Here is a 22,690-nt window from a genome sequence, read left to right as displayed (position 1 = left end):
CGAAAATTGCTTATCAATTTTTTTTTGTTTATGAACAAGTCAGTTACAGATAACGCAGAAAGAAACAAAAAGATCTACTTCGGGGCTTTTAAAACAAAACAAAGTAGTTAAACAAAATTGTTTGATATCAATTTTAATTAAAAAACTACGCTGCAAATCTCTTATTTTGTTTGAAATCTCACGGCACCCTTTTCTGCTGAGGCACTCAGGTTGGGAAACACTGAAGAAGCCTTTTATAGCGTAAACTCGCAAAATATGAAAGTGACCACAACCACAAAATTGGTCAGCAAAAGTTGCATTGTAAAAATGGAAATAAGTATTTTAAATTCTAACGCGACGTTACAATTTCTGTATGGTATGGAAACAGAGAAAACTTTGGAACCTGTTGACACCAGCAAGTCGCATACGACGCTTCAATGATGAACAACATCATCATGCATCAAACATAACAATAGTAAGTCATGCATAAAAAATCTTGCCTTTAAACAATATTTTATTTGGGGTGTAAAAGTATAAAGATATAATGGGTTCTCATGTATCCATGTTTTTGACTATAGCCTATGGCGTTCATAAGAATCTGACCCGAGTCCAAACGTATGACGTCAAAGTATAGGCTATGATCTCGCGAAATGTACACGTAAGTATCGATGTAGTAAAAATAAATGAAACCATTTAACTGACACAAACCGTGAAATAAAACTTTTAGAATTATAAACTGGTTATATTCATAGCCTATATAGACCTACTTGCGCATGTAAGTGATAGGTTTACAAAAATAAACGAACTGTAAGATTGAGTGTTATATATAGGCGATGAGTGGTGACATAAGAATTCCATAAAGGGTACACTACAGTGTATGTAGCAACTAGCAAGTGTACACACAGCTTCTATTGGCAAATAATGAAACAACAGAAGTTTTCCATTAAAATACTATTTTTCTAAAGCACATGCATATTTTGTATAGATCAATTTTCTCCCTATGTGAATCAGTTAACAGCGATGTTACTTACCATTTTGCTATGTACTCACAGCTTTTCACATGTTACTCGTCCAATGGGCATGTTACAGTTACTCCTTTCTATTTTTTCTTTGCTGCAGGAGAGAAGCCAACTGCTATCGATGTCAAAAGCCAAACAGAGCCACCACGTTACACAAGTTGTGAAATTAGCTGATGTCGTATTGTGTTGTGATTGAAACCAAATTTTACGAAGCAATACAAATCTTTTCATTGTCTCTACAACGCACTCATCATCATATCTATAACGCACTAACAACTATAATATAGTCTGACTGTCTGTCTACAAAAGTTATGATTTTATGGTTAGGCTTAGCGCTGACAAGTCATTTGTGCGTAGCCTACCCTGCAACTGTAATTTGAAACGGAATATATCGCTCAAATATATACAATAGTAGCTGCAAATGCAACGCTGCGTACTGTACACGGCACGTTTGATAATAATTAGCCTTACAATCTCTGTTATTGGTTAAACAGAATTTTCGGTTAAAGCTTTTAGGTATAGCTTTAGGTATCATTACTGTTTATCTTTTTATTATGAGTTTGTTGAACCTGCCTGGTTCATTTCTTTAATACGACTCATTTGCCTTAAAGCCGCAAGTGCAATAGAACCATCAATATAAAAACCACTAACATCAAATGCCACCTTTTTACCAAAACTAAACCAACTATAACGTTTTAAAACAGTATTTCACGACAATTTCACCCGTGAAAAATAAGTATACGATAATTGCAACTTATCTCGGTAATAAATATACATAAAAATAAACGGCAGTAAACATTTCCATTTGTACAACATGACATGGGCTACATGCAGCAACCGTGGGTTATACATTCGGCTGTCTATTTCACAACATGACTGCAACGTTGTCGCAATTTTGTAAATAAAGCCATTTCGCCAAAAACAAAGAACTGATTTTCTTTGATTTTTCAAACAAAAGACCATTTGACATTAAATAACAAAGCAAATCATTTACAAAAGTCAAGTCAGGTCCGGTGACTTTTAATCACCTCACATAGCAGACATTGTGAACGTTCCAAGTTTATCGCAATCTGTACTTTCAGGTATGTCACGTGGGATATTTTCGTTGTTTTCAAGCAGGTCGGTTTTCTGTTCTATCTGCGCGCTTTTACTGGTTGCCGGCATAATGCAAGCAACAACAGGCGCGTCAAGGTGTGTCCCTCGTTTATTAGTTGGTGTTTGATATGAACCAGTACGCTGGTTATGTATTCCCGGATCTTTGATGTTATGCTTAGGGCCACTATCTATGGCGCGGTATGTACCAGAGAGCTGGTGGTTTCCTTTGTGTTTATTTGGATTGCAACATTGCGGGAGAATGTCTGTTGCTACTTGATCGTGGTCCTCGCTTCCAACATAGTGGCTGTTGTCGGGGGAGATTTCTCCACTTACCCCTGACGTAAATGATGAGGCATCGGATGAAGAAAACGTTGTCATGGGAACCGTTAAGGTGTCAATATGAGGGGAGCGAGTAGATGAACTGTAATTAGCTAATGCTGTCGTTGCCGAACTGTAATCGGCGTCAAGAGACCGCCCTTCAATATCATCTAGTTGACTAATGGCCGGTACACAGGGATGGAGGTTCATATCGGAGTCACAATCTGCCACTCGCGTTGCATCTCCGTCTATATATTGCATATAAGTCGGAGGGTCGGGGTAAAAAGCGTTGAGAGAGTCGTGCATGTGGGACTGCTTTCTGTAAATAGAACTGGTTGTTCCGACGCCATCTCTGTCGTCACTGCAATAAAAACAAACAGTATAAATTCCTTCCGTTGTCGTCACACCGTCGGGTCCCTATACTTTAAGCCCAATGCCGGTGTAATGCGATCCCCGTAATACGAATCTTAACTATAGAACTCTTTGGCACATTCTTCGATTCTATTCAGTATAGTGATGCCCTAACTAACTGAAACTCTCAAAATTAATCGAAAACTTTGAAACTAAACCGGCAAGCTTTCATTTTTAGCCTGCTACCTCTATAGTGTGATGTGGTTACTACCGTGTAGGTATATGGCTGAGTTACTTCAAGTATAACGGTACCTTGGGTGATAAAAAAACAACAAGAAGAAATTCGCTTATAACTCATATAGCTTATAAGAATTTTACAATGATAATGGTAATAGGTATACACTACACAGTTAGGAAAAGAGAGTGCACTGAACGAATTTCTTTCTTGCGTTGAAAATCTTTAACAGGATCTAAACAGATAATGAACGTAATTGATTTATACGCTTTTAACGCACAGCAGCTTGCGTCCATATGTTCAAAATAGGTGGCGGGGGAATACAGACGTAAATTACGTGGTCGATCTTCATATCAAACCGTCTCAACGTATACCGTAAAAGCCCCGTCTTCGCGAACGTATACCAAACCCTTACATACTGGGAAATATAGTTTATATAGTAAAGTGATCAAATGTTTGCCGTAGCCAAATCTATCACGTTAAATAAATTTAGTGAGAAGCAAAGCGTGAACTAGCCTGCGAACATGCACTTTTGGTTGCGATGAAGTGGTGCCAATTTTACAACGGCTTCTGCTGCGGTCTGATGACCTTGAATGTAACGAACGTCCTTCACTATCTGCATCTGGAAGAGTTACGATAACTCCGAGATCAGACTCTTGTTTTTGCAGGACTGCGAGATTCTTCTTGGTAGGCATAGTGATTTCGGATGATATAAGATGTACGTCTTCTTGCTCATTACCCGTTGGTGATTTTATCGCAACTGCAGCAGATGAGTTGTAGCCTTTACTTTCAACGATGTCGTGATCCTACAAAGTAATGGACAAATTTAGCACTTGTTCCCATGCATTTTCTGAGAGTCTCCGGGAATTAGAGAAAAAACGATTAAGATAAACTTACATTAAAAGAAGAAAAATACACAAAATAATGAGCATAGAAACAAGCAAACATCTTTCGATGAAAGAAGAATCATATTTGGGCCACTATTTGGGTCAGCAACAAAATAGAGACATAACAGTTTTAGGTAGCAATCTCACATAGCTGTTGAAATCTTAACACACTTTACCGTGGCCCGTTCGAGACAATGCAAGAGGTGGAAGTGCTCCACCTGAAATGCGTTGTTATTTGAATTCTTCAAATTGCGTGAAGAACTTGCGCTCTATAATTAAACAACAGTGTAAGCTCCTCGCGCTTGGTAAAACGGCATAGCACCTGAGCAATTAATTACCTTACATACAGGTAAGGATAGAAAACTAAAAAATTTGTCTTCTCAAAGTCACAATTCACCACATCCATGCGATCAAATTTATATACTGTACGAAGTTTGCTGGTACCGAGTTACTAGGACTGTCGTCGTCGAAGTTTTGTTTGTTTCTTGCTTGGCAATAAGTTGAAAGTCCTGTCTGTTTTCCAGCTTTTATTCTTGCTAAGCGTGCCTTCTGTTGAGAATAATCAATAAAGTTGTGACGAAACTGAAAGTTGGTGATGATGCAGAAAGAATAAAAAGTTTATCAAAGGTCGTAGACCAGTGGTTCTCAACCTTCTGATCTTGGCGGACCCCTTTTGCTGCTGTCAAAGCAGTGGCGGACCCCTGAAGTTTAAGCAAACTAAGGGTTCTGAGACTGCACTTAAATGTTTCTTTGCTTAGTTTTACTTAATAGTCTTGGTGCACAACTGCGCTATTCATTCAAAATAACATCAAACTATGCGGATATTTTTACTTAAAATCACTGTATCCAGCTGTCTTCTCGTATAATCCGCAATCTAGTGCATCACAATAGGCCTTCCCTGCGGGTGATAAATCTCAATAAGCTTTTGTATTGTCCCATCACAATAGGCAATTAAGCAAATGTTCAAGCCTACGGACCACGGATCAACTGAAAACGTTTCGCGGACCCCCAGGGGTCCGCGGACCACCGGTTGAGAACCACTGTCGTAGACTATATTTGTTTTAATCCGATAAGAAAAAGAGTGTATAGATTTAGACACGTTTTTTTGTCAAGAACAGAATAACTTCATTAATGGAGTTCAAAGTGGCCTAAATAATTCCATCAAAGCAATAATTAATCGGTATCTATTTAATACTTTACTTAATGCCCTGTGGCGTTTGGGATCTTACTCCATCCGGAGATAGTTTTATTCTATTTCATTGATTTCTTTCCGGTATTGATCTTATCATTTCGATCAAAGTAGAATATGGGCGCCCTTTCTGCTTGTTAACATTGCCAGCAGTAAAAAAATTTTTGACTTTGTGTTAAAATTCTCTTCAGATACTAAAATAAAATCTTAAAAGGCTAATTTAGGCAAGTAAAAACGAGACAAGATTTTTTTCACGTCTTGCAAAAAAAACTCTGTGAGATTTTTGAACAGTGCAGAAAACTGTATATTTACTAAGTATTTCAATGGTTATTGCATTTTCATATGCCAGTAACAATTAGGGAGGGGCAGCGCAAAGAGAGGCTATATCGATCCAATTTCCCACGTCCCATTAGCGCCAAGGTTTGACAATCTGTGTAGTTCGTTAATAACTACTCAATATAAATGCGAACCGACCCATAAGAGACTTACGATTTACAAGCTAAGTAACACGACAACACTCGGTCAATTAATCTGAATATATGTATGCGTGCTAAATTTGCCATCAGTTAATGCTCTTTGATTTCCCAACAGTTGATTGTTTATTTATAACTCAGCTACCAATATCAGAGATTTTCTTCATCGCAATTTAATTAAGAGAAATTTAAATGAACAGGCTTAATTTAATGAAAGCTTTATAGGTGCAAATCGATAAATGGTTTTCTTTTTAAAAATAGATGTGACTTAAGCCAACACATGGAAGTGTCGAGCTATATATATAAAACGAGTATACCTTTTGAGCTCTTCGTTTATCTTGCCGTTGGTTCTGACTGTAGATTCGACCAAAGTTACTCACTATCACTGGAACTGGTAGAGCAATGACAAGCACTCCGCTGAGAGAGCATATACTACCAAACAGCCTACCGGCAACTGTTTTCGGAACCATGTCACCGTATCTGCCAATTAAACATATTTCATTACAACATTTTTTTGTTGTACAGTTCTCTGAACACGCCTACTTCTGCCTCAGGTAAAATTTATATCCCTATATTTGGTAGCAGATAAAAGAATGCACAAACAAAAACATAAAACCGCACATCTATTAATAAAACATACCCCAGTGTTGTCATTGTGACAATGGTGTACCAAAACGCGGCAGGAATGCTTGTAAAGGTCGTGCCAATGACTCCTTTCTCGGCGTAATACATCACAGTAGCGAAAATAATGACGGCCATTGTAAGCGAGAACAAAAGAAAACCAAGTTCACTTGCGCAACTCTTCAGCGTGTAGCCTAGAATTCTTAATCCCTGAGAGTGGCGAGAAAATTTGAAAATTCGGAACACGCGGAAAACACGAAGGGTGACGAAGGCCCCGCTAACATCCTCATTATTCGTTATAATAAGCCCAATATAGTAGGGCAATATGGCTACCACGTCGATAATGCTCATTACGGAACGTAAAAATTTGAAACGATTCGGCGCCGCAAAAAGTCTCATGAAATATTCCACTGTGAATATCATGACGCAGGCAGTGTCCAGGCATGCAAATACAAGTTGATACCTTTCACCGAACGTCAAGATCTTCCTCGACCCGGGTTCTGTACCGTATTGCATCGTTTCAACAATATTTGCCAACACTGAAACGGCTATAAAAAATCCGGTCACGTAATAGAATACCAATGCTGGAGTGCTGGAATGAGGATTTTCAAAAGCATGCCACATCCGTTTTCGAAGAGACTTTCTAGCAGGCGGAACTATGCTGGCACCGGGACTTAGAGGGCCTCCGCTTCTTTCGGGAGGATTATCATCGATCAGTCTCTCTTCGTTTTCGCGTTTTCGATCGCGATAGTCTTCGTAACAGCAATCTGCAATCATCTCCGGCATTATACCGAAAAAGGCGAGTTCGTCGTCTATTGTACTGATACACTCGGTACGAGGGTAGTGCATTTTTCCGGTACGATAAAATGCAAGTATATGGCGGAATATTTCCGGGTCCCGATCGAAGAAATATTCCTTGTGTTGCTCATCATAGAAAAACTCTTTCTCCACACCGCCTAACATAGTATCGGGAAACTTCTCTAACGAATGCTTCCAGGTCTGAAAGCGTTGTCCACTCACGTTTAACGTGATAATTTCGTCTTTGGTCTTGCGGTAACTCAAAGGCATCGGCGGCAGTTTTTTTGTTGCAATCGGAGCCCAACCTGCAACACAGAATATACGAGTTTTGATGTTATTTTAGAATGAAATTTCTGACTGAAGCAAAGCTCATATACGTATAAAAACGGATTTCTGCTAAGCCGTGTTAGAGGTTGTCCGACATTTGCAACAGCACACGATCATAATATCAAACAAAATCCATATCAACCCAGTGCGTGCGTTCCGGTTTGTGGTTTGAATTTTGTTTGGCAATGATCCATTGAGTTGTGACAAAACAGAATAAAAATTAGGCGTGGTGTCACGTGAAGCACTAAATGTTTCGGTAAAACTTTGTTTACACATTTCTTCAAGCGAATTATTGTCAGTAGTATCTTGTCATCACATCGGAAGTTGGCCGGTAAAAATAATCTCCTGTCATCGCTGTTTTGAAATCCCAAAGGGAGCAACATTTCGCGCATTTGCTTTGTCAGAAAACCAACAACAAAAAATAATGCTTTAACAAAGTACTGAGAGACAATGTTTCATGAATTATAAATGCGCTTGGTAATCATTGATTGAGAGGGAATTTGAACTTCCCAGTAAATCGCTTTAAACCCCGCAGCGGTCTGAGGGCGCGTGAAACGTATTTAAAGATGAACAGTTTGACTGCAGTGAGAGAGCTTCAAGAACAATGCAATAACATCTGCCTCAATCACAAAAGTTAGCATAAAACAGTCGTTTAATTAATTAATTAAGATGAAGTTCTTGCAAGTTTGCCACACTTTGGAAGGTTATTTTTTATTATTATAATTGCACCTTTTAGAATGACTAAATCAAACCATCTTTCAAAATCAGTAATTCCATTTCATCGAGTGGGCTATAATAAAAATAATGAATATAATGCAAGGCGATGGCTTATATTCTACATATAATGCAATAAACAGTGCAACTAATTTTGCCTTTGTTAATTGCAAACCCATGTTGGGAAGTTTTAGTACTGCATGTTGACATGATTCAAGTCATAGTGTGCACATTTTCTCCGTTTTTTAAATTATGTGGATTACTGGGTTTACTTCGCACTACAACAGTGACTTTACAATCTTCACGAAGCTATAGGTAAGCAACAACCGCCCTTAGCGCAAAAATCGGAAACGACATGAATAATGCAAAGTGCGATGTTGTATATAGCAAGCTCGATTATATGTGTTCGGCTGGGTACCTCTTCATACCAAGAAGACCAGTGAAAATTCATGTATTCAAGGTCGAGTGGCATACACTGGCGAAACAAAAATCAATATACAGATAAAAAATACCATAACGTTGTGCACTGCACAGTGCACAATGAGGTCAAAAGTCGCTTGCTTCAAGGCCACTGAGCAAACAGGACAAACAATTACTTCCAAAATATTAGCAGCAGCCACACAGCAACCGTCTGTCAAAGAATACGGTCTGTCATTCAAACAGTATCAATTGCTTCATTCCATCGATGTATAATCTTTGGTACAAACTTTCACCGCGTGTAGTCTATGTACAGAAACGGAACGTTTTAATATCAAATTTATAGCATAGCTATATAATGAGAGTTTGTTCAATCCCAGGATTTTTGTTCTGGTTAATTGTCTTTTAACAGATGTACGAATTTACGCCCTTAAGCTTTCATCCTGGTGTGTCTCAGGCAACGTGGAGATAGAAATTTCTATAAAATTTTTGATAAAACGATAATCAGGTAAGCCTATGTATGCTATAACTATGGTCAGCAAGTAAGTCGATGGATCGATGGAGATGTTGTGCCACCTAATTAAAACAAACATTTTTCACCAATGATAAAAACTTCTTCACCGCTTCCATTAAACTATTCCACAAAACGGCAGAAAAAACAGAATTTTATCAAAAAGAAAAGATTTTCTACCATTGATTTTCCATGATGATTGATGAATACGTTTTGAGAAAAACAAGGAATTTCTATATGGGTTGAAAAAAAGACTTCAGGTTTTTAAAATACGGGTCATATAATTCACTTATGCACGTCAATATCTCCCAGTGCTCGATCCGTATGCTGACGTGCATAAATGATCCATGCAGACCCGAAAAACGAATATAAGATATAATGTGTGATTGGACGCGGAGCACAGAGCCTGTGCGTTCTTGACGACAACACGACCCAGTGGCTGATCGATTCCTGCTTCCACATCTAATTTAGAGATTCCGTCGTCTGGTGGGGAAAACCTTCTCGTACTATATAGTAGCATATATCTACAAGAATTGTGCGAAGCAAAGCTTGCCACTTTATAGACTCCACCTGAAATGTTCAAGTGCAAACAACAAGATAATCACCGTTACAGGGGCGAAACAACAAGTACCGTTGTCCAACAATATCGCGGCTAAACCCCCAGGGTATAACTTTAAGAGCTGTCATCGAGCATCCCGCCGACAGACATCGGGCTTTAATCATCTTCCTTCAAGTGATTTACTGCATCTAGACAGATAAGCTAGCTCTTTCGAACTTCTCGCTAGCTTGGTCAATAAAATATAGATTTTTTGGGCAGCCAAATAACAACTTGGTCCTTCCGTCGAACCCAAGGATGATACCACTTTCTTTTTCAAATGATCGGGTACAGATACAGACCCTAACCTAATTTGTGAACTTAATATTTGCTAACATTGATGCTGACAACATTTATGTGCTTGAGAAGTTTCCACAGTTACAACATAGACTCTTGCTTATCACTGCATGTAAACTTCAGGATATTAGCCTCAAGCATACCAGTGAAGTGAAGAAACTTTAGAAAGGCTACATCTTTATCAATATAAAAGATTCGGTATCAGGTTGGCATTTGATTTTATATATATTTCCGCAACGCCCTAATACTTGCGGGAAGAACATCCCACGCGACCATTGTACTAATTACTCGACGTGCTGGGACTTGTTAGTGTCTCTCTATAAAAGAGTTGCTTGTAACAAAGTAGCCTATACAGTACTCTTCTGCGGAGGCTTAATGCGCGGTGGATGAAATCCGTCAACACCATCGACTTCTCAAACTCATGCCTCAATGCACGAAGTATTTTAAACAATCTTCTACCGATCAGCCCGTTCACTCCGCTCGTGGGTCTCTTCCCCAATGTTATCGTTACCCAGTTGGTGACAAAAGAGATGCATGAGAGGAGGGCGACAAGTCATATACTATATAGCTTTGTGGCAAAGAAAGTAGAGGAGTTTGCCATAGCCCACCAGCAAATAACGACAACAAAATATACGCAATAGATATAGATACGCAATAGGCCTGTAGGCTACATTATGCTTATAAAATTTTAATCACACAAATCAATGTTTAAAGAACTCAAGTTTACTTTTTGGAAAGCATTGATGGATAATTGCACAAGACACCCATGGAGGACGAAATTGTCCCACGGACGAATCAACTCGGGACGAGTAAGCCCAGAACAATTCAGCCAGCGTATAACTTAACCTAAGATAATTAACCCAAAGACTATTCAACTCATAGATGCTGGTTGGGTCGTGCTGAGTTACTGCTGTAAATTGTCCTGGGTTGATTTGTCCGTGAGTTGAATCTGTTCCTATGTTTATGCGGTATTACCTTATTTAAAGTGACAATATAATAATATTTCGTCCTTGGACCGCTGCAGTGCATCAAACTTGAATCATTTCGTTACGAAACCGACGTTCTATAGTCGAAACTTTTTTAACTTTGTCCGCATCACGAAGCAGACAAATCGACTATAGTATTGTATAAACAATTTAGTAAAATCGGGTTTTAATTTTTGTTTGATTTTTGTACACGTCTGCAATACATGTATTTTTTGGAAACATATAAACTTTGAAGGAGTCTTAGTTAGTGGGTTATAGCAGTTTTTGAGGTGCAAGCTATATGCTTAACGTATACTTTGCCTAACATGCTCAAATTATCAAATCTATTTAGAAAGTAAAGAAGTATGAGAATAAAGAACGCAATGCAAACGCAAAATCTATACAGAAGAATATGTGAAAGAAATTAGTAGAAAAGCACGTGTCGTTGCATAGATAGAGATACTGTAGACCTACATTAGCGCGCATGTGAATAAACGTGGCTACCTATTATGCTTAGCATATGCTTAAAATTTCACAAAAAAATCCAGCTAAATTTGCTTGTAAACGTTATTCTTGCAAGTTAACATGTAGCAAAGGGGTAGAGAAAATGACAAAATGCACCCAAACGTGATAAGCACATGTTTATGAAGCCTGTGGCAGAATTGCAGAAAAAAAACGAACGTCATCACTACAAAAAAATTGATTGTGTTCTCATCGTACCTCAAGATAATTACGTTAATGAGCCCTCTTTTTCCAAGAAACTAAATCATGGTTATACTTATGGCGAATACAAGGGCGAATTGCTTTGAATAATTTAAGAGGCTCCAATTACAGTAAAATAGAGTCACATTATCTGGGGTCGACCGCAGTTAAAGTTGCAATTGCTTGATCCTATTAACACGAAAATTCCGCTCTTAAAAATTCCTTCATTTCAAATATTTTTGACGGTTCATTCAAGTATACAGAATAATAAGCAAGTGAGTATTGAAAAAATCGGTTTCATCCCCCCTATCAAAATTTTTCTGCTTGCTGGAAACATACGAGCACAAAGAAGCATATAGAAAGATTTGCATCGAGCACTAACTGGCAACGTGAGCTATTTTTATAGCAAGTGTGGACTGACTATTTGTTGCAAAAAACCCTTTAGATAAAACTAAGATAAAAACAATTAGATTTTCGAAAAACTGGAAGGAGTCAAATACAATGAAAATGAAAACCGACGCCAGCATTAAGTAAATCGGGAAAACACATAGATGATAAAAATCGTTTGGACTTGTTCTTGTAGCATGACAGAGTCGAAACGTTAACAGTGAAAAGTAGGGTATGCTCGTCTCATTAAATTATTCATAAATGCTTTTATAATTTTCTCCAAGCCTGTATTCTTTTACATGATAGCGTCTAAGAAAAAAGTAACATCATCGAACTTTGCCTTTTATACCAAGATTGCTGGAAAGTCTAAAAATGATTAATTGTTATTCAAAATATTAAATAAAACGTTTTTGTTAGTGGGATTGCAACGTTTAACTTACCACCAGTTATATATGCCATGCGTAATGTATCCATAAACAAATTTAATGCTGATTATAACTGGGATTCTATGTTACAAAAGATAGCCTACGCCCTACTGTAGTTTCTGTTATAGCGTCCGCCTTACAGTACATTTTTTAACATAAAAACAATGCAAGAAATACTAACAAGTAACAAGTGGTAGGCTATTTATCATCTATAGTTGACTTGTTAAACAAAGTTTTACTTAAATATAATTACAACTCATGCCAAATGCAAACTACTTTAATGAATATGTTTAACGTCATTTCTCAATTGACCTAATTCAATATAAAATCTTATTTCTTGCGATGAGTAACTGGATATGGCCTGCTATGCTTCATCATAACTGGAAGCAGGTGATTTCAGTGAAGAACTGATGATCAACATAAACCGTGACCGGGACCTTATTCAAAGGAAATTAATCAATGTTTCAAGCACATAGGTTACAGAATAATTAGTGTGAATATGTGCTCTAATTTGATAGATTCCTCACTTCGGAACAATCAATAATTCATTGCAGACGGGAGATTACAACTACCGATGGTATTTTACCACCAAGACGCACTTCTGCAAGCGCACCGTGCTAGCTTTTTGTATACTTTGCTAAAGGGGTCATAGTTCACATAGAAAAGTGATTGGACCCGCCTTAAGAGATTAAACGAGATGCAGAGCGTACATTGTCACATTTTCGATTTTAAATATATACTGTATGACAAGGGAATTCAGCGCTTAAAAGGGAATTCAGCCATCGTTAATATTATAAACGATGGAGTTTAATTAATCAAACTTCCTATTTTAATTACTTTATACTAACGCGTTTTGAAGTTGGATATACGAGTTTAAGAGGAATGAAAATGAAAATAATAGATAATAATAATAATTGATATATAACTATAGGTCCATAGTCTACTTACTACTCTACTCTATACACAATCTGTTAAAAGCTCATTTTATGGATATAAAAAAAACAAACGCATAAACATTGTGCAAGCAAAAAATGTTTCGAAAATTTATCAAAGTATCAGGTTCAACTCCCACTGTTTCGCGCTAATCAAGTGAATATATGTAACAGTAAAATAGGTTCTCGGTCATGTGCATATACAAGGTACTGAGTGATGAAAAATTATGGTTGGCAAAATGAGATCAAAAGCTCTTAAAAGAGAGCATACTTTCGTGTAGGTATGTTTCACTCTGAACACGGCCTATACTTGCATCGTGTAACAGAAGTGAAAACATAAACTTTATGAAACAATTATTGGATGATCGCCATACCTGCTTATGCTTTAGGAGGAAGAGGTACCATCGCGTTTAACTTGTACGAGGAAACATTATTTCCTAACATTGATAGCTTCCAACGTTTTTGTAAAACTGCAACGAATGTCGACTTCTTTAACGATATATTCATGCCGTTTTTGGAAATTAATAAGGTTGCTTCAAAAGTTACATATCTACATTTAAGTTCCTTTGTATTGGCTAAATCAAATGAATTTTTATTTTTTCCCTGTATAGGTGTTATAACTTAAGTCTACGTTGTCAGCCTGATGTAAAACTTCTTAACAATGTTTTGTCTACCTTAGTAAATTTCTATTAGTAAAACACAGCAATTAATTAACTGGACAACTACTATTAATTAAATTTAAAACAAACTAGACAACTGCATACTTCCGTTCAGTAACTTACAAATTAAGAGACATCTTATACAATATATGTACGTTTTTCGCGCTATATATTCCGCTTTGACCAAGCATATAGGAACTTTATTAACGATGTTCATTAGCGACCGGGCCGAAAAATATGTGAACAATAAATTATATACGACTTAATTTTCCGCGACCTAATTAAAAATGGAAAGTGTATAAAATACTCTGTGGAAAAGGACGTAATATACAATAGCTAAACAAACATTTTCAGTGGACAACCCAGGGCTGTAAATGCCACACGCCAGCTATTTCAAGCAATAACGCGTTGCATAGATTATATAGATTATATAGAACATCTAAATCGGACCAATGCACAAGCACCTTTGTGTGCCCAAAGTAGAGATATGTCAAAAGCCAGTAATCAACTCTATAAAGCCAAGGTCGATAATAATAATTATAATCTACATTCTTCAGTCATTTCTGTGTTTTAACCACAAGACTTTAACAAAGCTATGTACCACAAATGCAATTAAAAAACGTCTTACCTATTGCCGTTGCACCTGCTACGGATAACCAGGTCGCAACAGCGGTAGCCATATTTGTCCCTGTTTAAAAATCTTGGCAGCTTTGTTTGTGCAGTTGGTACAACTGAACTTGAACGTGCTACATTTAGTGTGTAGCGCTTTCTTCACGTTCAAAGCATATAATCACTATACGTCGTGGTTATACAGACAATTCAAAATCTGTATTACGGTTTGTTTGATACAGCAATTGATTGACACCCATCTAAGACAGACTCTCAAACCTGCTACACAAATAGTATACTGTAGTTCATTTCATTTTTCTTACTGCTTTGCAGTATAATGCTTTGTAGTAATATGTAAGGGTATACACGTCATAGTAAAAACAGCTATTTCTTTCACCATAGTAAGAACAGCTTTTTTTTTTAAAAAAGAGCTGTTTTACACTTTCGTAAGTAGAAAATATTCTTTTTGTGCGACACATGACATAACCTAACTGCTTTCTTTCCAACATCCTATACTTCATCGCTATAGATTTGTTTGTTTTGTATGGCGACTGTGCTGTCAAGATCTAGACAGCGACTTCTTTTGCGAGCTCGGTTGTGGAATTTATTATTGGCGAATGGCCTGTTTGTATTAAACGCGTAGTGGGTCTGTAGTATTGCAAACAAAAGCAAGAATTACAGGTTACATTTTCCTAACTTTAACCTACTTTATTTAGGACGTAAATATGTTAATAAATATATATTGCTATTTAAAAAAACGCTATTAGGCGGGGAGACATTGCTAAATAAAGTTGCTTTTACGCAATGTTGGGAGTTATTTTTTCGTCTTAACTCCAAAGCTGCGTTAATCGTTATAACAAGTGGAATATTCAAAAAACTCAGCGTAAATCTTGCGTTTTGCGTGAACGCAAGTTAGAAAAGAGCAGTCATTACTCAACAACTACAAATATATCTAGTTCAGTTGATAACGTAATTGATAGCTGTTTCATATATACTGTACATGCAGGCAAGATAGTGTTTATACATTTTGGTGGCTTCAGCGAACCTTTTAAAAGTTAAAAAATCTCTCCTATTCTTGCGTGAGTACAAAAAAGCATGTAACATCGGCTGAGAAACCGCTAAGTCAAAATCGGTTTAAATAAGATCACGAGTTGAAATAATTAACTATCAGCCTTGGAACTAAATACCTGAATACATACATCTTTCTTGTATGAACGGTCTTACTAATCTGAAAGTTAAATAAAAAAGTTGCAGTTAAATTTGACTAAGTCAGACACAGTATAACAATACCCTTTTTACTTTTGGCTGGTATTGCAAAGCAAAATTGTAATGTATCCTTAGCGCTTGGCAGCAAGTTCCTTTTCAAAACGTGATTTATTATAAAAAAGGATGAATTTTCTGTCAAATAATGCAATTATCTAAGGCGTTCTATAGATCATGTACACGACAGTGTTAAAAAGATACACTATACATACATCCAAAGTTTAACTGAATGTTTGTGCTCTTGAAATCATAACGCATTGACATCACTTTCATTAGATACAAATACAAAAACGGTAATGTAACTTAACCTCACGACACCATAAAAAAATTTGGATCTGATGCAATCCAGGGTACAAGTAAACCTAAAAGTGTATTGCCTATTTTTAAAAGTTTCGCTTGTTGGAGATACAGTGCTGACTCAACTCTACCTGCTATGATTAGCCATTGTACCAGTCTGCCTGAAGGAATAAATATAACCAAAACGTGAAAGCGTCTTGACGCAAACGATTGAGGGAAAAGAGAAAAAGGTTCATGGTTGACTTAACGCAACTCGTCTTGTTGAAGTAGAACAATCGCAGACACAGATAAAATAATTGTTATTCTCGGAGCAACGCAAAGGAGCATTTTTTCTAGGTCTTAGTTTACGCATGTTTCAATTTAAATTTAGGTTATTATAGCACACAAAAATTATTCCACAATTCCACGGAAGACTTGTTTTTGCATTCTGTATTAGTTTTCGTCTAAACGTTTGCTGTAGGTTCAATTGTGCTTGAAAACGTATCCATTAGTCATAAGCATTTTTGCTATCGACCGCATGAAATTAAATCAAAACTATCACCGTACTGCCTTACGAAACAACCATCACTGCAGGAAGCCTACGCATGCGACGTTTGTGGGTAATTATTCCCAGAGGACAGTCCATAACGCAACTTAATGCATCAAAATTGAACTACAGCGACTTATAAACGGCAAACGAAATATTGAAGCTTGTGGTTTGTCATGAACAACTGCGCGAATTGGGCGCTTGAAATTTTGACGTATATCTATTGTCATAAACTAGTTCCAGTAGCGAATGAGTATGTCGGAAATCGATAGCCCAACTGTTGCAAGGGGCGCTTTGCGTGTAAGAGGCTGCCATGATTTATGGCATATCCCAATTTTAGCAGGAAGGGTAGATGAGTAAGACTCATATTTTAGGCATGCATTTAGTTTAAAATCCCACTACTGTAATACTTGTAATTATCCTACGATTACATCAACAGCCCATTTTCAAAAAAACAACAAAAGAAAAATGACGAAAAGAAAAACAAATGAAAAATGCGAATAAAAATAAATTAACCGCTATTAGTCTGCGGTGTTGCCGAGTTTCTTTATGGCATTAACTGGTCCGAATTCCAACAGCTTATGCAGTAATAGACAAATTGAACAAACAACCAGGGTTAGTTGATGCATATGCTGTTCAGCAAAATGCAAAGATATGCTTACTGGAAATTTCCTATCTTAATATACCAAGCACCATAAAGAGGTCTACACGAAAAATGTTAATGATAGTGCAATACAGGCTTTTGGAAATTAATTTTGCTCATATAATTAATTGGTAACTTGCTTACCATGAGCGTCTGGCGGATGATCTGTGCAATCGTGGCTATCCTGTAGCGGGGCTTGAGTCGCTTGACATCATTTTTCACGGCCACTGTTCGATTAATTGTACAATCGCAAATACCTATCAGCTTGTGTTTAACTGTTCCATAATAAATTCATGCAGTTTATTCATTTTTTCGTTGCCTAATTATTCATCAAATTAACAATACACAAAATTGACATTAACAGTAGAGAACTCCATATGAGAATAGCCTACGTTCAAAGTAAATCCGTAAACCGTAAGCCTAAAAAGAGCAAGAAATCTCAAAGACGGTAATACTATTAGTATATTAATTATCCGGTAATACCGGACAGTATATTATACATCACACGCACGCACTTATAATAATTCAACCTAAGTAACGCTACTCCCATAGCTCCCATGTAATGAAGAAAATAGGTGAATATTTCTGTTCTATGCTGTAAATTTAGCAGGCTGTTCTACGCAAAATTAGCCTATACTTGAATAGTGCAATATGTGGTATCAGAATCTCTTTGGTATGGTATCAGGAACTTTATCCAAGAACTAAGGAAACGCCGATTTACACTCGGTAATGAATCTTCATCAGTCATCACCCTAGTCCGGTTTATCGAGCTTGTGTCTGTGCAAGTTCTGATAGAAACAGTATGACAGTACACACATTTTCTATTTTTTTCTCTTAATCCTTGAATTTTGAAGCATTGATGGCTACCACAAAACAGAAGCAAGCGTTAGTCTTATTCATGCCTTGATCAAAGCCATTACAACGGTAGTACCGCTATGGGTATCGACTATCGAACCATGGTCACTTTATTGTGAGCCCGTGCTACTACCATCACACCACCACCCAGCCGTCGTTGGAAATCCGATTAGACACACTACGACTTAGATTAATTAGGCTAGCTTACAAGACAGATAAGGCTTAACTTTATAGATATGAATGGACCTACATAGCCTAGGTAAAGGTTTATTGTACAATGGCTTATTATATAGGTTGTCATTTAGTCTTAGATACCGTAGATAAGTTTCGCCTTGTAAGGTACCGTTATAGAATTATTCTGAATAGTTTCCCTTACGCTTTTTTAAGTGTTTAGGTGTAGAGCCTGCTTGTAGCCTATAGGAAATACCGGACCAATAACGCGAAGTATTACAAATGGCCAGAGATAAATGATTCAGTTATGTAACCTATATTAAATTTTTAGGCAGCCTAGTAATTTCAAATTTTATCAGTTTGTCATTTGCCAGCTTATTCTTGCAGAAACACCACAGACCAAACGTTAACTAACCACCTGAATAGGCCGGTGACTTTTTTTACCAAGCAACGCAACGGTTGGTAATGGAATTTGCAGCTACAGAATTCAGATCCGGAGAAAAAAGTAAGTAAAAGTGCTTAAGCTAATATAGTTACATAGAGAATGCTGACATTGTAGACATACAATGATATGGAATTAGTAATACAATCTTTATTTTCGGACTGAAGAAAGCTATGGCACGGCTTAAATCGTTTGATTCCTGGGCATCAAGACTAGTGAACAGGAGCTAGAGTATTTCATGTCTTGTACAGGTGTATTACAATGGAAAAGCGCACGTGGCAATTGAACCTGGATTGCATCTCGTACGAGCTATGCAGGCGCTCTAACCGTTGGCCAGGGTGCCAGCTTGCAAACGGCAAAAATTTGTAATTCTCGTCTTCACTGCATTTAACTAAAAATTCGTAACAAAACTTTGACCTGTTCATTGTTAAGTTTGGTTTATTTCGGTTCAACTTGACAGGTTTTTGAAAGAGATATCTTTATTCCACAGAGATATCTCCATTAAATACAGTCTTTCTATCGTGACAGACTGGTTCTGATCGAGGCAGGAACATAGCCTACACTCTTGACTAATTAACAGTTTTAAGTAATACATTTTCAAGCGCTGCTTTACGATTCTAAATTCTCCTTGCTTTATTTTCGTCATAGCGTTTATTTATTAACCGAAAAATTTAAACTAGATAAACCAGAACTTGGAATATGACATGAAACTTGCCTTTCTGAAATGATGCAGCTAAAACTAAGCGTCTGTGACCCATTGGCCAGCATATGCGTAGTTGGTAATGTTCATAATTACAAATTAAACGACAGTGTATTTGTGGGCTCCGTTTATCGCCAGGCGTCCCACATTTTTAGACCCATTGCGCCACTGGCTGCTGGGTCACCGAATCAACTGAAAAATAGAGTTAGACTCATAGCTTAATTACTGATCAGGCAAAGCCACAAGGAAGATAAGACTTCGGCTGATGAAGAAGAATAAGTTATCACGCCTATGCATACAGCCAGGCTTACCATCCAATTGGGATAGAAAATAAGGACGTTTGGAAACAAATTAAGGTTTTCCTACCAAAAAGAAACAAAATGATGGAGCAATGTTTTGACCGATGTCAATTAATTTCGGCTATAGTGAATTGTTAGCCGAGAAAATCATCAATACAAACTAGCTTTCCATAGCTGGCTGCAGCAATGCTAAACCCTCTGCTCTTTTATGTGGTATTTGCGGTATCTTTTTTTTTGATGTCACAAAAATAATGAAAAAAACTGGGCTAAAAATTCTTGTACACTACAGTATTGCTAAAAATAAGACAAAAGAAGGGTACAAGTAAAAACTAAGAACATTTCTTAGAAATAAAAACAACAATATTTTCTCAGAGTTACTCCTTGAAAATAAGGAGAAATCTCTTGCTGGTCGATATAGCACTTTGCTTTTGGTGACGTCATGTATTTGCTAATCATATTAGTGATTTAGATCAGGGATGTCCAAACTACGGCCCGGCACCTGTTCATTATTGGTCCGCGGCCATCATCGAGCTTATTCGTAACTTTGTATCAAAGATAAAGAAATATGAAACAAACGTTGAAAGTTTAAATCTAACAAATTTTATTTCAATTTGGTTTACATACAACTGTTCAACTTCACACTCTTCAGGTGCAAATTATTTTTCCAAGCATTTAGTGGTAATTGTTAACTTGTTAAATTGTTAAGTTTGTACAACCCTGATTTAAAGAGTACTGTGTGTTATTGCTGTACAGCAGCCTGCTGTTTTAAATTACATCTTGTTGTTGATCTCTAGTCATAATTAATTGACAGGCTGCTGTTGTAACACCAGTTGGCGCTGTTCATTTCGGAATGAACAGTAGAATGGGTTTGCTGGAATAGAACTCTCAACTCTGGTTTTAGTTGATGCGGAAAACGAAAGAGCTTACTGTAATGGATTATTTACTTTTTGCAATCAATTGTGCGGAGAGAAAAGGAAGGTGCTAACTGTTGTAATTGTAGCACAGTAAAACACGTACTCACCAATAATTAACGAGCAGAAAAAAGTGGCAAAGCCCAAGGGCTTAAAACATGCAAGATAACAATAGCAGAATTGTGCTATAAAATGTTGCATGGCAACCAAACCCACCAAATTCTTCCTAAGTTTAACAAAGATAACGTCAAAATAACACAAATAAAAAAACAACTACATAGTTGGAAGAGGATCACGTCAATTGACCGTGAACAAATTAACCGCCGACAATTGGTCTTCATCAACTGATCGGCAACAAATTGGCCGGCGATCAAATGTGTAGTAGTGTATGGTCATATGTGTTTTGCAGCGAAGTTCTTTTAATGTATTACTCGTATTTCCGGAAGTCTTTTTGTTTATTCAAATAAATGTTTCAATTTGTATTGAAATAAAAATAAATTTTGTTAAAAAAAGGAAATAATTACAAACAAACATTTACTTTACATATAATATACTACCATCAACTTAAACACAATAATTCAGCACTTGCACGGTCAATTTACCTTCCGGTCAATTTTCATTCCGGTCAGTTGGTTCTAGGTCTAGGTCAATTTACGTCACGGTCAGTTTGTTCCCGGTTAGTTTGTTCGCGGTCAATTTACGTCACGGTCAGTTGTCCCCGGTTAGTTTGTTCGTGGTCCATTTCCCACGGTTAATTGTCGTGGAACCAGTTGGAAGACGTAGAGGAAATGTTCCCCAACATTATAAGACACGGGTACTAACGAAAGAAAAACTATAGTGACTTGGTTCGATCAACGATATAAAGAACGTTGGTTATATCGTTGGTTCGATTAATATGACAATCTTAAGTGCACAACAAATAGATGGTTAAAGATAACCACACAAAAGAAACTATATCCAAGGTACTGGAATCCCGTTTCTGTGGCCAAGAGAGAGCACAATGATGACGCCCACAAGTATATTACAAGATAAAGAGTACAAATCAAATAAAAAGTATAATAGTGCCATTAGAAAATCATGCCTCTATTTTCCTTACTACGGTAGGCCTACTTGCGATGAAAAGTAGATTCGCCAACTATGACGTATACACACTGTTTGTTTATACCAAACCCAAGGGTAATCAAGACGTAAACAATGAACATAAATAACTCTATCCTTACCCACTCGACCAATCTTTAAATATATTCTTTTTTAAAAATTATTTACACTTTTCTTGGAAAAATGTCCACAACAGCCATCCACTTATAAATTATAATTATATGAAAATCTAAACTGCTATTTATTGCTACACCAGTAGCGAGCCTGGTGTTACATCATCAACAGCAGCCAGTCAGTCACTGAGGACCAATGAGTAACAGGCTGCTATTCAACAATAGTACCCGCTGTTTTGGTTACGACTCCGCCTATCTAGCACCAATCTTTTAAAATAAACTTTTATCGAAAAGCAAGTTATAGAGTTCAAATATATCAAATTATTTAGTATAAAGATCAGCCTATTATCGCTTTAGTAGGTAAATTAGGCTGTGACACATCGAAATTATCTTCGTTTACGAGCAGGTTTTAGAATAGGCTGTGAGAAAGAAAATATGTAAAAAAAGCAAGATGTTTAATAACACGAACATTTTATGCGGGAAACAGAGTTTGCAAGTAAAAGTACTTTTGGTTAAATTTCATCTTGAGAAAACTGTAGGGGGTAACTTTATCATTTTCGTTTCTTGCAGATTACAAAGTTTGACTTTTATTGCTAACCAAAAAAAGTTGTAAGTCGTAGGTGATGTTGCGTCATTACCGAAGGCTTCTAAATCAATTAACAAGTTACTGTTAAATGCGTAATGCAAGTTTATTTTTTAAGTTAATTTTTTTTTAAAGAAATTTCGAAGATGCTACTGAAGCAGCCGTATTAAAAATAATTATTTTTCTAATACAGTAGTCATTTTTCGTTAGTTTCGTTACCATTTTTCGTTATCCTTTCAAATAATTATTAATAGTGTTATTAAAGTCTCGTCCGCCGCTGGTGG

The 22,690-nt window shown here is 36.9% G+C and overlaps 1 protein-coding gene across 1 annotated transcript; it reads right to left on the bottom strand.

Annotated features, from left to right (window-relative positions):
* Positions 1-1,532: 1,532 nt before the first annotated feature.
* On the bottom strand, positions 1,533-14,783 carry LOC143449737 (potassium voltage-gated channel protein Shal-like). The gene is made up of 7 exons (XM_076950048.1): positions 14,525-14,783; positions 6,187-7,270; positions 5,864-6,026; positions 4,329-4,433; positions 4,061-4,153; positions 3,514-3,803; positions 1,533-2,772 (listed from the first exon to the last, which is right to left on the bottom strand). Exons 1-7 carry the CDS (start codon positions 14,574-14,576, stop codon positions 2,028-2,030), a joined length of 2,532 nt encoding a protein of 843 aa, XP_076806163.1. The 5' UTR covers positions 14,577-14,783; the 3' UTR covers positions 1,533-2,027.
* Between the last annotated feature and the right edge of the window lie 7,907 nt (positions 14,784-22,690).

This window comes from Clavelina lepadiformis, chromosome 3 (genome assembly GCF_947623445.1).
Source record: "Clavelina lepadiformis chromosome 3, kaClaLepa1.1, whole genome shotgun sequence".
Lineage (NCBI taxonomy): Eukaryota > Metazoa > Chordata > Ascidiacea > Aplousobranchia > Clavelinidae > Clavelina > Clavelina lepadiformis.
This window is presented reverse-complemented; position numbering and strand designations above follow the sequence as displayed.